Source organism: Equus quagga, chromosome 12, assembly GCF_021613505.1.
Source record: "Equus quagga isolate Etosha38 chromosome 12, UCLA_HA_Equagga_1.0, whole genome shotgun sequence".
Taxonomy (NCBI): domain Eukaryota; kingdom Metazoa; phylum Chordata; class Mammalia; order Perissodactyla; family Equidae; genus Equus; species Equus quagga.
Genome location: NC_060278.1, coordinates 4,038,585 through 4,055,805, shown reverse-complemented (window position 1 = coordinate 4,055,805; position 17,221 = coordinate 4,038,585). Strand labels below are relative to the sequence as shown.

The window sequence follows — 17,221 nt, the reverse complement described above, 5'->3', positions numbered from 1 at the left end:
TTATAATTTAGGATCATTTGCCTGTGTAGAATCAAGTGGTTAATGATATCCCCTAATAAACATTTCAAAATCTTTAGAAGTATTTTGCTTTCTACTTGTAGCTCTGTGGTAATATTAGTGGCAGGAGTGATGATTTGTGTGTGGTTGTAGGTATGATTGTAAAAAACCATCAATTTATATCATGCGCTTAACCTTTTTTTATGCTTCAATGGCCTAATGACAACAATCCTCTAGGATATGTCTTCAAAAATGGTCTCCAGAAGAGTGTTAGACTATTTCGTAACTAGTCATCTTAAATTCAAATACCTAAGAAACTATTAAATCATGTTTGAGGATGAGATGCCATTCTTAATTTAGCACAGGCTATTAATTCACAGACACCTATTCTCTTTAATATTGGAACCCATTTTATAAGGCCACTACAAAAGATTTTTGTTATAAGTTATGTCTTTTTTTTTTTTTTTTGGTGAGGAAGAATGACCCTGAACTAACATCTGTTGCCAATCTTCCTATTTTTGCTTGAGGAAGATTGTCCCTGAGCTAACATCTGTGCCAATCCAGCTCTGTGCCAGTCCTCCTCTATTTTATATGTGGGATGCCTCCACAGGATGGTTTGATGAGTGGTGTGTAGGTCTGTGCCCGGGCTCAGAACCCACGTATGCCAGGCTGCCAAAGCAGAGCATGCAAACAACCACTCAGCCACCAGGTCAGCCCCAGTTACATGTCTTTTTAGCCATCAACTATCTTACACTTTTATTCTCAGAATTGACCTCCCTCCCATCCCCATTTTTTTAATAGTCCAAAGTCTGGTGTTTGAAATTCATCCTAAACTAACAAATGCAGGATTGGTGGCAATGGTTACATTTTAAAATTTTGCATCTGTGAGACAAAAATTCAAATTATTTTATATACTTTGCAATGAGCCTTGGGCAAATTATATTAACTTGAGTAATAGTTGTTTAAAATGAAGAACCATCAAACTCTGTTGCATTTGATAGGCCTAGGAAAGCTTTGTTAAATTCTACAGAAGATGGGTAGTTTGACCATTAGATTGTCTAAACTGGAATGCTAGGACAACAAGCATAAACTGAGACTGTGCAGGCAACCTTGACATATGATTACCTCAGTTCTGGAACCCTGAAAGCTGACCCTTTGCCAATTGGTGGAGAATAAATACCTCTTACCCTGAGGAAAAGTAACTCAGAGCTTGGGAATTGATTCTAGTGGAAGACAGTGATTTTTAATGTCAAAACGTCTATAAAGAGATTTTAATTTTCATTCTGAAATGAAATTGTGAAAAAATAACTTTGGGATAAATGTGACTAAAGGGCAACCTCCAAACCATCTTGCGCTCTACTTTGGCCAAGAAGACTTTGTTGTTCTGTGGCTGGTTATGACCTTGAATAACTCTTATGTTAAGTATTTCAAATGTTACTTAATTCTGTGTATATTATCTTCAACTTGTTATGTAGCATCAATTTCATATTTGTGTCACCATTAATTAATGAATAATTATAATTGTTTATTTAATATTCTTGTAGATTATGAAAATCATTCTTCAGTTACAAATAAAAAATGTTCTTCACATAATCTAATACCAGATATTTTGTAATTCTAAAGCTCAGAGAAGAAAAGGGCTAGCCCTGCTATTTCAGATCTTTCACAGATCCTCAAATCTCAAGATGGATCAGCTTTTTCAAAGAATGCCAATGAAGTTTTTGCTGATGAAGACCCATCCCATATACTTTCATCAGAGACCCATGATAAATCATTTGCAAGAGTATTATCAAGCAGCGAAACTCAAGATTCACTGCCTTCCAGAACATCAATCAAAGAAATTCAAAATTCACCTTCTGCCAGAACATTGCTTCAAGGGAGTGAAACAGCGACAGCACCGTTTATTTCACCCACTGTTGTTATTAAAAGAAAGCCAATGGGTAGTGATATCTCAAAGGTAATATATAGAACAATAACATAAAGCTATTTACTTTAAATTGCTAGACTCCTTCAATATTTTGAATAAATTTTAATTAAAAATTCATCAACATTTTCTTATTTAAAGGGAATAAAAAGTTTGCATTTTAATACCTGTTTTTATTTAGGATGTTTACAGTAATATTTGGGAATTAAAGTAATATTTTAACATAAAAAAATTTTCATCTATATCGACAAAGAAGCTGTGGCTTAGATTAGAGTTTTAATGATAAATTAAAAGATACACAATTCCAACCGAGACAGGGAAATTTTCATTTCATGTTCATCTACAAAAAATATTTTTATACAATAAGGTACTTATGAAAGCAAAGCCATTTTGAAATAATTTTGTTTAAACAAGATCTTGAAAATTATCAGAATTGCTTTTGTTAAAATGGTATTTAATTAGGAAATTCTTAGGGCAAAAATGCTAGGAAAAAGGGAAATGATAAAAAGGCTACATAGTTGACATATATTCACAATATATAGAAGTTGTTAAAGTAGCCTCATAAAAGTGATTTGTAAGCCATGTGAATTTGTCTGGAGATTGAATCAGACTAAAATAGAAATCTAAACTGGAATCATAATGAAGAATTCTTAACAGGATTTATTTGGGATTATTTATGAAGAGAATTACAGTACTGCTTGAGTCCCCTCCACACTATTAAGTCTTACCAAATGCCTCTCAAATCCATTAATTGTTCTTATTTTTTTATAAACGCAGGAAATAATGAAAAGTAAAATGTTTCTGCAATGACATTGTAGATATGAATAAAAAATTGTTCTCTCTCTAAAAGAAGGTAGAGTTCCATGATATATAGTTTGTAATTACTTATTATAATTTTGTTATTAAGGCTGATGTTTTAGAAGAGAAATTACAAAGTAATATTGAAAAGCAAACTTCCCAAGAAGCAACAGAATTTCAAGGTAAAAATGTTTTCTGTTTCGTAAAATAAAAATGTAAATGATTGTGTGTTCCTGTGGTGTAATTATAAATAACTGAAGAGAGAACATTATTATAGAAATAATTCCTTAGACAGTCATCAGATAATATAGAAATATATTGACGAATATGTAAAAATTAATTTGGTGAGTTAATATTATATTACGTAGGGAGTCTATTTCAACTAAGATCTGTGTAAAAAGGGAAGTGATAGCTTTGCCTTGACCAAGTAACAGTGTTTGGCGTTATGAATTCTTAGCATAATATTATACCAAAAATTCATCAAGATATGTCAGGAAAAAATATGTTTTGTGATATAAATAATATTTTAGCTAGATTCTTTAGGTGTTTGATGTATGTTTTAAAATGATGATGAATTTGTTCTTCATTTCCAATGTAGATAGCTTTTATAACCAACCGTATCTTATTGCATTGGGCTGAACTTTCAAAATAAAATTAAATGGTTGTGATATAGAGTGCAGGAGCATCACTCTTCTATTGTGCTTTGAAAGGAGAGTGCACAAACTGTTTCACCTATGATGATTGGTTGTCTGAGATAAATATTCCTTATTAAGGCCAGGACATTTTCTGTTGTTCAAACTTTATTATGAATTTTTAACGAGCAGTTGAGCTGAATTTAATCAACTGACTAAAAAATTTTTTTATTGTGGTAAAATATATATATATAACATAAAATTTGCCATTTTAATAACCTTTAAGTGTACAATTCAGTGACGTTCATTACATTCACAATGTTGTACATCTATTTCTACAACATTTCATCATCCCCAAAAGAAACTCATTAAACAAATGACTCCCATTTCTGCCTTTATCCAGCCACTGGTAACCTGTAATTTACTTTCTGTCTCTATGAATTTGCCTATTGTATTTCATAGATATGAAATCATACAATATTTATCCTTTTATGTCTGGCTTATTTCACTTAGCATAGTGTTTTCAAAGTTCATCCACATTGTAGCATGTATCAGAATTTCATTCCTTTTAATGGCTGGATAATATTTCATTACATGTGTATACCACATTTTGTTTATCCATTCATCTGCTAAAGGACATGTGGGTTGTTTCCACCTTTTGGCTGTTGTAAATAATGCTACAATGAACATGGTGTTCATATCTGTTTAAATCATATCATGTCTGTTTAAATACCTGTTGTCAGTTGTTTTGGGCAGGAGTGTAATTGCTGGATCATATGATAATTCTAAGTTTATCCTTTTTCAGGAACTGCCCAACTGTTTTCCACAGTTGGCTGCATCATTTTATATTCCTACCAGCAATGTACAAGGTTACACATCCTTGCCAACACCTGTTTTCATTTTTTAAAAAATTATGGTCATTCTAGTAGGTATGAACTATAGTGCCTTGTAATTTAGATTTGCATTTCCCTATTTGCTAAAGATGTTAAGCATCATTTTGTGTACTTATTGGTCATCTGTATATCTTCTTTTTGAAAAAATATATATTCAATTCCTTTACCCATTTTTTAATTGGGATGTTTGTCCTTTTATTGCTGAGTTGTAGAGGCTATTCTGGATATTCTTGATATTAAAGCTTTATCCGATAAATGGTTTAAAAATATTTTCTCTCATTCTATAGGTTGTATTTTCACTTTCTTGATAATGTCCTTTGATGCATAAGGTTTTTAATTTTATGAAGCCCAATTTATTTATTTCTTCTTTTGTTACTTGTGCTTTTGGTGTTATATCTGAGAATCCATTGCCAAATCCAAGGTAACAGAGATTTACACTTATGTTTTCTTTTAAGAGCTTTATGGTTTTAGCTCTTATATTTAGGTGATTGATCTGCTTTGAGTTAATTTTTGTATGTGGTGTGAGGTAGGGCTATAACTTCATTCTTTTGCTTGTGGAAATTGAGTTATCCTCACACCATTTGTTGAAGAGCCTCTTCTTTTCCCACTGCATTGTATTGGTCAAAAATCAGTTGACCATATGTATGGGTTTATTTCTTTGCTCTCAGTTGTATTCCATTGGTATATATGTCTATGCATATGTCAATATGACACTGTTGTGATTTACTGTAACTTTGTAGAAAGTTTTGAAATGGGGAAGTATGAGATCTCAAACTTTGTTCTTTTCAATATTTCTTTGCTATTTGAGACCCCTTGCAATTACATATGAATTTTAGGATCAACTTTTTCCATTTTTGCAAATAGGCCTTTGGGATTTTGATAGAGAATGCACTGAATCTGTAGATTGCCTTGAGAAGTATTGCCATCTTAACAATAATAAGTCTTCCAATTCCTGAACCCGGGATGCCTTTCCATTTATTTAGGCCTTATTTAGTTTATTTTAACAATGTTTGATAGTTTCCAGTGTACAATTATTGTAACTCCTTGGTCAATATTATTCTTAAGTATTTTATTCTTTCTGATGCTGTTGTAAGTAGAAATTTTTCTTAATTTCATTTTCAAATTACCCATTGCTGGTGTTTAGGAATGCAACTAATTTTTCATGCTGATCTTGTATCCTGAAACTTTACTGAATTTATTAACTTTAATATTTCTGTGTGAGATCTTTGGGATTTTCTGTAGTATACAGGATCATGTCATCTGTGAATAGAGATACTTTACTTCTTCCTTTCCAAATTGGATACCTTTTATTTCTTTTTATTTTCTAATTTCTCTGGTACAATGTTGAATAGGAGTGGTAAAAGTGGGCATCTTTGTCTTGTTCCTGAAATTTGGGGAAAGCTTTCACTCTTTCACCATTGAATGAGATGTTAGCTGTGGGTCCACAAATGCCATTTATCATGTTGAACAAGTTCCCTTCTGTTCCTAGTGTTCTGAGAGTTTTTTCTTTCTTTTCTTTTCTTTGTTTGATGAGGAAGATTAGCCCTGAGCTAACATCTGTGCCAATCTTCCCCCATTTTACATGTGAGATGCCACCACAGCAAGGCCTGATGAGCGGTGTGTAGGTCCACACCTGGGATCTGAACCCACGAACCCTGGGCAGCCAAAGTGAAGAACATGAACTTAACCACTATGCCTCCGGGCCGGCCCCAAGTTTTTTTTCCTCATGAAAGGGTGTCAGATTTTGTCAAATGTGTTTTCTGTACCAATTGAGATGGTTATGTAGTTTTTCATTTTTGCTCTATTAATGTAGCATATTACATTGATTTTCTTACGTTGAAGCACATTTGAATTCCTAGGATAAATCTCATCCGGTCTTGGTATATAATCCATTTGATATATTGTTGGATTTGATTTTCTAGTATTTTGAAGATTCTTGCATCTATATTCATAAGGGATATTGGTCTGTAATTTTCATTTTTTATAATATCTTTATCTGGCTTTGATATCAGGATAATGTTGGCCTCATAGAATGATTTAGAAAGTTTTTCCTACTATTTTATCTTTTGGAAGAATTTGAGAAGAATTGGCATTAGTTCTTTTTTAAATCTTTGGTGGAATTTACCAGTGAAGCTGTCTGGTCCTGGACTTTCCTTTGTTAGGAGTTTTTTGATTACTGATTCAATCTCCTTACTAGGTATAAGTCTGTTCAGATTTTCTCTGTCTTCATAATGGTAGGTTTGCATTTCTAGGATTTTGTCTATTTCATCTGGGTTATCCAATATTTTGGTGTACAGTTATTCATAGTATTCTCTTACAATCCTTTTTATTTTGCAAAATCAACAGTAATGTTCCATCTTTCATTTCCTCTTTTAGTTATTTGAGTTTTCTCTTTTTTTCTTAGCTAATCTAGCTAAATGATTGTCAATTTTATATTTTAAAAGAGCCTACTCTTGGTTTCATTGATTTTCTCTACTGTTTTTCTAGTCTCTATTTCATTTATCTCTAATCTTTATTATTTTCTTCCTTCTGCTAGATTTGGGTTTAGTTTGTTCTTCTTTTTCTAGTTCCTTACAGCGTAAAGTTAAGTTGTTGATTTCAGATTTTTCTTCTTTTTTAATGTAAGTGTTGACAGCTATAGATTTTCCTTTTAGCATTGATTTTATGGTACCTCATAAGTTTTGGTATGTTGCATTTTCATTTGTCAAGATGTTTTCTAATTTCCCTTGTGATTTTTTGTTTGACTTTTTGACTATTTAAGAGGGTGTTGTTTAAATTCCACATACTTGTGGATTTTTCAGTTTTCCTTCTGATATTAATTTCTAGTTTGCTTCCATTAAGACTTGTTTTGTGGCCTAATATGTAGTCTATCTGGGAGTATGTTCCATATGCACTAGAGGTCCAACAGAACCCACTAGGGGTTCTGTTTCTTTTGTGTGCATATGTTTATAGTTGTTATATATTCTTGATGAGTGACTCTTTTATCAGTATATAATGTCACTTTTTGTCTCTTGCAATAGTTTTTGACTTAAAGTCCGTCTTGTTTGATATTAGTAAAGCCACCTGTATTAGGATTCTTGAGATAAAACAGAGCAAATAGGATATATTTATTTATAGATAGATAGATAGAGATAGATATAAAGAGGAGAGTCATTGTAAGAATTGACTCATGCAGTTATGGAGGCTGAGAATTCCCATGACTTGCCATCTGCAAGCTGGAGAACCAGGAAAGCCAGTGGTATAATTCAGTCTGAGTCCAAAGGCCTGAGAATTGGGGGGCTGATGGTATAAGTTTTAGTCTGAGTCTGAACTCCCTACAACCAGGAGTGCCAATGCCAAGAGCAGGAAAAGGTGGATGTCTCAGTTCAAGCAGAGAGAGAAAATTCACCCTCTCTCTGTCTTTTTATTCTGTTCAGGCTCTCAGTGGATGGAGGATGCCCACTCACATTGATGAGTGACATTTTTTACTCAGTCTACTTATTCAAATGCTAATCTCTTCTGGAGACACCCTCACAGACCCACCTAGAATGTTTTACCAGTTATCTGGGTATCCCTTAGCCAAGTCAAGCTGACACATAAAATTAACCATCACACTTTTTGCTTACTGTTTACATAGAATATCTTTTCTCATCCCTTCACTTTCAATTTATTTATGTCTTTTCAATTAAAATGAGTCTTTTGTACACAGCATATAGGTAGATTGTATTTTTTTAACCTTTTCTGTCTTTTGATTGGACAATTTAATTCATTTACATTTAAAGTAATTACTACTAAGGGAAGAATACTTGTCATGTTTGTATTTGTTTTCTGTATGTCTTGAGTCATTTTTCCCTCATTTCTTCCATTACTCCCTTATGTTTGGGGACCCAAATCAGGCAAGACTGCACAGTGAATTCCCTGGCCGGACGGGGCCATCTGTTTTGCTCTGCAAGTGGGGAAAACCGCGGGCAGTGCTCTCTGTTCAAGTGCCACGGTATGCATGGCTGTTGGATGGGCTACATAGCTTCCCATGTGATCTGGTTAGATTCCCTGGCTGGTCAGGCTGAAGGCTGTAATCAGCGATAGCAGTGCTGTGAATTAGTTTCCCTGCACGTGTGCAGCAGGGAAACCAGCTCCAGGGCTGGAAAGGCTCTGTGTGTGGTCTTGACTGATGCTGACCCACACCCCAAGTTCCCTGGCTGAATAAAATCACTGGCTTTTCTCTGCAAACTATTGGCTCTGCTTGCTGGACTCTTCACTTGAGTGTTTCTTGGCTGTGCAGCTTTGAGGTGTTCCCAATTAGGCTTTTGGTTGGGAGGGGCTGGAAGCTACACTCAGCAGTGAGCAGGGCTATGAATTAACTTCCCAGTCTGGTCAGAGCAGGATAGTTGGCTCCAAGTCTAGCAAGGCTCTTTGTGTTCTTGACCCAAGCTAACCTGTGTCCCAAGTTCCCTAGCCTAATGGTGCCACTGGCTTTGCTCTTTGGATGCTCAGCTCTTCCTACTGGACTCTCTACTCAAGCTTTTCTGGGCTACCCAGCTTCCAGGTGTTCTGGCAAGGCTATCTGGTTGGGCAGGGCTAGGAGTTCACGCAGCAGTGGGTGGGGCTGTGACTCATCTCCTCTGCCTGCAGGGGCGGTGTTGGGGTGGTATGAGCTGGACAGACCAGACTCCTGGGCAGGCAAAACTGCTTGTTTGAGGTCCCAAATCAGGCAGACCTACACCTGCCAAGTTCCCTTGTCAGATTGTGCAGCCATCTTGGCTTTGCAGATTAGCAAAACTGCTGGTTGGGGCTACTACTTGGGCACTGCACTTAAGAAACTGGCTTGCCAAGATTCAAGTGCTGGTTGTTGCAAGCACCCACCCCCTCTTCTTTATCACAATCAGATTTGCAGTGGTCAAGCCTTGTAGATTCCCCTGGAATCCCGGTGGAGTGAGGACTCCCAGTAAGCGACTTACAATGCTGAAGGAGCTGGATGTCCACCCTGAGCACCCCTTTCCCACTGGAAGAACCATAGGCTCCTGGGAGATGTCTTGGCATGGTGCTGTGCTGGCCTGGAGGAGGGATAATGCAGTCAGGGTGTAGCCTCTACTTACACCCTTCTAAGGTGATATGTCTTGGTGTCTGTGGTACAGGGGATGCTTCAGTCTCAGCTCTCTCGTTCTAAGATTTTTTCAGTTGTGTCTTTCCTGTGACTAGTAGTTAGTTGTTCTTGTGAGGGGGAGTGAGGTCAGTAATGGCCTATGTTGCCATCTTGATGATGTCACTCTTGTTTCTTTTGCAGTGCAAAATCTTTTAAGTTTGATGTAGTCCCACTTGTTGATTTTTTTTCTTTTGATTTTTGTGCTTTTGGCTCATATCCAAAAAACCGTTGCCAAGACCAATGTGGAGGAACTTCTTCTCTATGTTTTCTTATAGGAATTTTAAGGTATCAGGTCTTATGTTTAAGTCTTTGATCCATTTTGAGTTAATTTTTGTGATAGGTATAAGATGAGATCCAATTTCATTTTTCTGCATGTGGTTATCCAGTTTTCCCACCACCATTTGTTGAAGAGCTGATCCTTCCTCCATTGGATGTTCTTGGCTCCTTTATCAAATATTTGTTGATTGTATATGTGGGTGTTTAATTCTAGGTTCTCTATTCCAGTTGTCTATGTGTCTATTTTTATGCCAGTACCATACTGTTTTATTTACTATAAAGCTTTGTAGTATAGCTTGAAATCAGGGAAGTGTGATGATTCTGGTTTCTTCTTTCTCATGATTGCTTTGGCTTTGGGATCTTTTGTATATAAAAGTCTTTTAATACAAATTATAGGATTGCTTTTTCTGTTTCTGTGGAAAATGCCAGTGGAATTTTGATAAAGATTGTGTTTACTCTATAGATGGCTTTGGATAGCATGGACATTTAACAATATTAATTCTTCCAATCCATGAACATAGGATGTTCTTCCATTTGTTTGTGTTGTCTTCAATTTATTTCAACAAAGTCCTGTAGTTTTCATTCTACAGATCTTTCACTTTCTTGATTAAATTTATTCCTAGATATTTTGTTGGTTTTGATGCATTTTAAATGGAATAGTTTTCTTTATTTCTTTTTCAGATGTTTCATTGTTAGTGTATAAAAATGCAATTGCCTTCTATGTATTGATTTTATATCCTGAAACTTTACTGAATTCATTGATTATATGCCACAGTTTTTAGTTGAGTCTTTGGGATTTTTAGTATAAAAGATTATATCATCTGCAAATAATGAAAATTTTAATTTTTCCTTTCCAATTTGGATGCCTTTTGTTTCTTTGTCTTGCCTGATTGCTCTAGATAGGACTTCCAGTACTGTGTTGAATGAAAGGGGTGACAGTGGGTACACTTGTCTTGTGCCTGATCTTAGAGGAAAAGTTTTTAATTTTTCTCCATTGAATATAATGTTAGTTGAGAGTTTGTCCTATGGCCTTTATTATGGTGAATTATATTTCTTCTACACCCAATCTGTTGAGGATTTTCATCATGACAGGTTATTGTATTCTGTCAAATGCTTTTTCTGCATCTATTGAGATGATCATGTGATTTTTATTTTTCAGTCTATTAATGTGGTGTATAACAATTATTGATTTGTGTATGTTAAACCATCCCTGCATCAAAGGGATAAATCTCACTTGATCATGGTGTTTGATCTTTTTAATGAGTTCTTAAATTCAGTTTGCTAGTATTTCATTGTCAATTTTTGCATCTCTATTAATCAGGGAAATTGGTTTATAGTTTTCTTTTCTTGTGGTGTCCATATCTGGTGTTTCTATCAGGGTAATAGTGGACTCATACAATGAGTTGGGAAGTTTTCCTTCCTCTTCAATTTTTTGGAAGAGTTTGGGAGGGATTGGTGTTAATCCTTCTTTAAATGTTTGATAGAATTCGCTGGTTAAGCCATCTGGTCCTGGACTTTTCTGTGTTGGGAGTTTTTGATTACTATTTTAATATGCTTATTCATAATTTTTTAATTAGATTTTCTGTTTCTTCATGACTCAGTCTTGGTAGGTTGTATGTTTCTAGGAATGTATCCATTTCTTCTAGGTTGTCCAATTTGTGTGTATATAATTGTTCATAGTATTCTCTTATGATCTTTTGCATTTGTATGGTATCAGTTGTAATGTCTCCCTTGTTATTTTTAATTTTATTTATTTGAGTTCTTAAATGAATGGCAAATGGATTAAAAAAAACACGATTCAAGTATGTGCTACCTACAAGAGACTCACTTCAGCTTTCAGGAAACAAATGGACTGAAATAGAAGCAATGGAAAAAGATATTCCATGGAAATGGAAACCAAAAATAAACCAAATAAAATAGACTTTGTCAAAGACTGTAATAAGAGACAAAGCAGGTTATTATATAGTAATAAAGGTATCAGTTCATCAAGATGGTATAATATTTATAAATACTTATACACCTAACATAGGAACAACTAAATATATAAAGCAAATATGAACAGATAAGAAGGGAGAAGTAGGCAAAGATATAATAATAGTAGGAGATTTCAGTACTCATCTTAAAAACAGGATAGATCATCCAGATAGAAAATCAGTGAGGAAATAGTGAACTTAAAATATGCATTAGACCAAATGGACCTAACCAACATATATAGGGCATTCCATCCAACAGCAGGAAAATACACATCTTTCTCAAGTGCATATGGAGCATTCTCCAGGATAGATCATATTCTAGTGCACAAAGTGATTCTTTTTTTTTTTTTAAAGATTTTATTTTTTCCTTTTTCTCCCCAAAGCCCCCGGTACATAGTTGTATATTCTTCGTTGTGGGTCCTTCCAGTTGTGGCACGTGGGATGCTGCCTCAGCGTGGTTTGATGAGCAGTGCCACGTCTGCGCCCAGGATTCGAACCAACGAAACACTGGGCCGCCTGCAGCGGAGCACGCGAACTTAACCACTCGGCCACGGGGCCAGCCCTGTGATTCTTTTTTTTTTAAGGAAAGGAACTAATTCTTTGTTTTAAAGATTGGCACCTGAGCTAACAACTGTTGCCAATCTTTTTCTTTTCTTCTTCTTCTTCTCCCCAAAGCCCCCCAGTACAGCTTTTCATATTCTAGTTGTGAGTGCCTCTGGTTGTGCTATGTGGGACACTGCCTCAACATGGCCTGATGAGTGGTGCCATGTCCACACCCAGGATGTGAACCGGAGAAACCATGGGGAACCAAAGCAGATGGTGTGAACTTAACCACTCGGCCACAGGGCTGGCCCCAAAGTGATTCTTAATAGATTTAAGATTATTGATATTATATCAGACATCTTTTCTGGCCACAGTGCTTTGAAGTTATAAATCAATTACAGGAAGAAACTGGAAAATTCACAAATATGTGGAGATTAACAACATACTCCTGAAAAACCAAACTAATATCTTGAGACAAATGAAAAGGAAAGCACAACATACCAAAACATATGGTATGTGGCAAAGCAGTTGTAAGAGGAAAGTTTATAGTGATAAACACTTATATTAAGAAAAAAGAAATAAAAGTCCAGGACCAGATGGCTTCCCTGGTGAATTCTACCAAACATTCAAAGAAGACTTAATACCCATCCTTCTCAAACTCTTCCAAAAAATTGAAGAGGAGGGGAGGCCTCCTAACTCCTTCTACAAAGCAAACATCCTGATACCAAAACCAGACAAGGACAACACAAAAAAAGAAAATTACGGGCCAATATCACTGATGAACATCGATGCAAAAATCCTCAACAAAATACTAGCAAATCGAATACAACAATACAAAAAAGATCATACATCATGATCAAGTGGGTTTCATTCCAGGAATGCAGGGATGGTTCAACATCCACAAATCTATCAACGTGATACACCACATTAACAAAATGAAGAATAAAAATCACATGATCATCTCAATAGATGCAGAGAAAGCATTTGACAAGATACAGCATCCATTTATGATAAAAACTCTAAATAAAATGGGTATAGAAGGAAAATACCTCAACATAATAAAGGCCATATATGACAAACCCACAGCAAATATCATTCTCAATGGAGAAAAACTGAAAGCTATCCCTCTAAGAATAGGAACCAGACAAAGATGCCCACTGTCACCACTGTTACTTAACATAGTATTGGAAGTCCTAGCCAGAGCAATCAGGCAAGAAAAAGAAATAAAAGGGATCCACATTGGAAAAGAAGAAGTGAAACTGTCATTCTTTGCAGACGACATGATTTTATATCTAGAAAACCCTAAAGAGTCCACTAAAAAACTTTTAGAAATAATAAAGGAATACAGTCAAGTTGTGGGATACAAAATCAATGTACAAAAATTGGTTGTGTTTCTATACACTAACAACGAAGTAGCAGAAAGAGAAATTAAGAATACAATCCCATTTACAATTGCAACAAAAAGAATAAAATACCTAGGAATAAACTTAACAAAAGAGGTGAAAGGTCTGTACACCGAAAACTATAAAATATTGTTGAAAGAAATCGAAGAAGACACAAAGAAGTGGAAAGATATTCCGTGCTCTTGGATTGGAAGAATTAACCTTGTTAAAATGTCCATACGTCCTAAAACGATCTATAGATTCAACGCAATCCCTATCAAAGTTCCAACAACATTTTTTACAGAAATAGAACAAAGAATCCTAAAATTTATATGGAACAACAAAAGACCCCGAATAGCCAAAGGATTCCTGAGAAAAAAGAACAAAGCTGGAGGTATCACACTCCCCAATTTCAAATTATACTACAAAGCCATAGTAACCAAAACAGCATGGTACTGGCACAAAAACAGACACACAGATCAATGGAACAAAATTGAGAGCCTAGAAGTAAACCCACACGTTTATGGACAGCTAATATTCGACAAGGGAGGCAAGAGCATACGATGGAGAAAGGAGAGTCTCTTCAATAAATGGTGTTGGGAAAACTGGACAGCCACATGCAAAAGAATGAAAGTAGACCATTCCCTTACACCATGCACAAAAAAATCAACTCAAAATGGATTAAAGACTTGAATGTAAGACCCGAAACCATGAGACTTCTAGAAGAAAACATAGGCAGTACGCTCTATGACGTTGGTCTGAGTAGCATATTTTCAAGTCCCGTGTCTGACCGGGAAAGGGAAACAAAAGAACAAATGAACAAATGGGACTACATCAAACTAAAAAGTTTCTGCACAGCAAAGGAAACCATCAACAAAACGAAAAGACAACCTAACAATTGGGAGAAGACATTTGCAAACCACATATCAGATAAGGGGTTAATATCCAAAATATACAAAGAACTCATACAGTTCAACAACAAAAAAACCAACAATCCAATTAGAAAATGGGCAAAAGATCTGAACACAGATTTCTCCAAAGAAGATATACAGATGGCCAACAGGCATATGAAAAGATGCTCAACATCATTAGCTATCAGGGAAATGCAAATCAAAACTACAATGAGGTATCACCTCACTCCGGTCAGAATGGCTATAATTAGCAAGACAGGAAACAACAAATGTTGGAGAGGGTGTGGAGAGAAGGGAACCCTTGTTCACTGCTGGTGGCAGTGCAAACTGGTGCAGCCACTATGGAAAGCAGTTTGGAGTATCCTCGGAAAATTAAGAATAGATCTACCATATGATCCAGCTATTCCACTGCTAGGTATTTATCCAAAAACTCGAAAACACAAAGGCATAAAGATACTTGCACCCCTATGTTCATTGCGGCATCATACACAATAGCCAAGACTTGGAAGCAACCTAGATGCCCATCAAGGGATGAATGGATAAAGAAGATGTGGTATTTATACACGATGGACTACTACTCAGCCATTAGAAATGACGAAATCTGGCCATTTGTGACAAAATGGATGGAATTCGAGGGTATTATGCTGAGTGAAATAAGTCAGAGGGAGAAAGTCAAATACCATATGATCTCACTCATAAGTAGAAGATAAAAACGACAAAAAAAACCCCACATAGCATTGGAGATTGGACTGGTGGTTACCATTGGGGAGGGGGGCAGGGGGGAGGGCAAAAGGGATGATTAGGGTCACATGTGAGGGGATGCACTATAATTAGTGTTCGGGTGGTGAACATGATGTAATGTGTGCAGAATTCGAAATACGATGTACATCCGAAAAAAATAAAAATTAAAGAAAGAAAGATATAAAATAAGCCAACTTTCCACCTCAAGGAACTAGAAAAAGAAGAAACATACAACCTTCCTAGACTGAATCCTAAGGAAATAAAAATCCGAACAGACAAGTAATGAGTAAGGAGATTGACGCAGTAATCAAAAATCCCCCAAATAAGAAAAGCCCAGGAACAGATGGCTTCACTAGTGAATTCCACCAAACATTTAAGGAAAAATCAACGCAAATCCTTCCCAACCTCTTGCCAAAAACTGAAGTGTAGAGAAGACCTCTAAACTCATTTTAGGAGGCCAACATTACTCTGATATCAAAGACAGACAAGGGCACTGCAAGGAAAGAAACATACAGACCAGCATCCTGATGAATATAGATGCAAAATTTCTCAAGAAATATTAACAAATTGCATTTAACAGGACATTAAAGGGATCATTCACCGTGATCAAGTGGGCTTTATCCCTGGGACACAAGGATGGGTCAACATATGCAAACCAATAAATATGATACACTACATAAATAGAATGAAACATAAGTCATATGATCATCTCAATAGATGCAGAAAAAGCATTTGACAAAATAAAACATTCTTTCATGATAAAAACACTCAAAAAATTAGGTATAGAAGGAACATTCCTCAGCATAATAAAGGCCACATATGACAAGCCCACAGCTAACATCATAATCAATGATGAAAAGTTAAAAGCCTTTCCTCTAAGATAAACAATAAGACAAAAATGCCCACTCTCACTTGAATTTCTATTCAATATAGTACTGGAAGTCCTAGCCATAGCAACTAGTAAGAAAATGTATTTAAAGGCATCCATGTAGGAAATGAGGAAGTAAAGTTATCTCTGTTTACAGATGACATGATTTTATATATAGAAAACCCTAAAGACTCCACCAAAAATTTTTAGAACTAATAAATGAGTTTGCTAGTGTTAGAAGATATGAAATCAAAATACAGGGAACAGTTGCATTTCTATACAGTAACAATGAACTATTTGAAAGAGAAATTAAGAAAGCAATCCCACTTATAATAGCATCAAAAAGAATAAAATACTCAGGAATAAATTTAACGAAGGAGGTGAAAGACTTATACACTAAAAACTCTAAGACATTGATGAAAGGGATTGAAGAAGGCACAGATAAATGGAAAGATATCTCATGTTCTTGGATTTTAAGAATTAATATTGTGAAAATGTCCATACTACCCAAAGTGACCTACAGATTCAATGTAATCCCAAACAAAATTCCAATGGCATTTTTCACAGAAATAGAAAAACTATCCTAAAATTTGTATGGAACCACAAAAGACCCCAAAGAGCCAAAGAAATCCTGAGAAAGAACAGGCAAAAGGCATCACACTACCTAATTTCAAGCTCTGTTACAAAGCTGTAGTAATCAAAACAGTATGGTACTTACTGGCATAAAAATAGGTGCATAGACCAGTTGAATAGAATGGAGAGGCCAGACATAAACCCATGCATATATGGATAACTAATTTTTGATAAAGGTGCCAAGAACTCATGATGATGAAAGGATAATCTCTTTAATAAATGGTGTTTGTGAAACTAGATATCCACATGCAAAAGAATGAAACTGGACCCTATCTTTCACTACTCATAAAAATTAACTCAGAGTGGATCAAAGACTTAAACATGAGGCCTGACCATAAAACTCCTAGAAAATAATTTAGGGAAAAGACCCTTGTCATAGCCTTGGTAATGATTTCTTGGATAAGACTTCAAAAGCGCATGCAATGAAAACTAAAATAAACAAATGGGACTACATTAAATTAAAGTGCTTCTGCACAGCAAAGGAAACAATAAATTGATGAGGAACCTACAGAATGGGAGAAAATATTC

General features: G+C 35.5%; 1 protein-coding gene across 1 annotated transcript in view; it reads left to right on the top strand.

Moving 5' to 3' along the window:
* The window catches only part of CCDC7 (coiled-coil domain containing 7), a 485,718-nt gene that overhangs the window by 182,032 nt on the left and 286,465 nt on the right, over positions 1-17,221 (top strand). The window contains exons 17-18 of the mRNA XM_046679053.1: positions 1,621-1,954; positions 2,829-2,901. Of these exons, the coding sequence (XP_046535009.1) occupies positions 1,621-1,954; positions 2,829-2,901 (407 nt within the window). The remainder of the gene's footprint in view (positions 1-1,620; positions 1,955-2,828; positions 2,902-17,221) is intronic.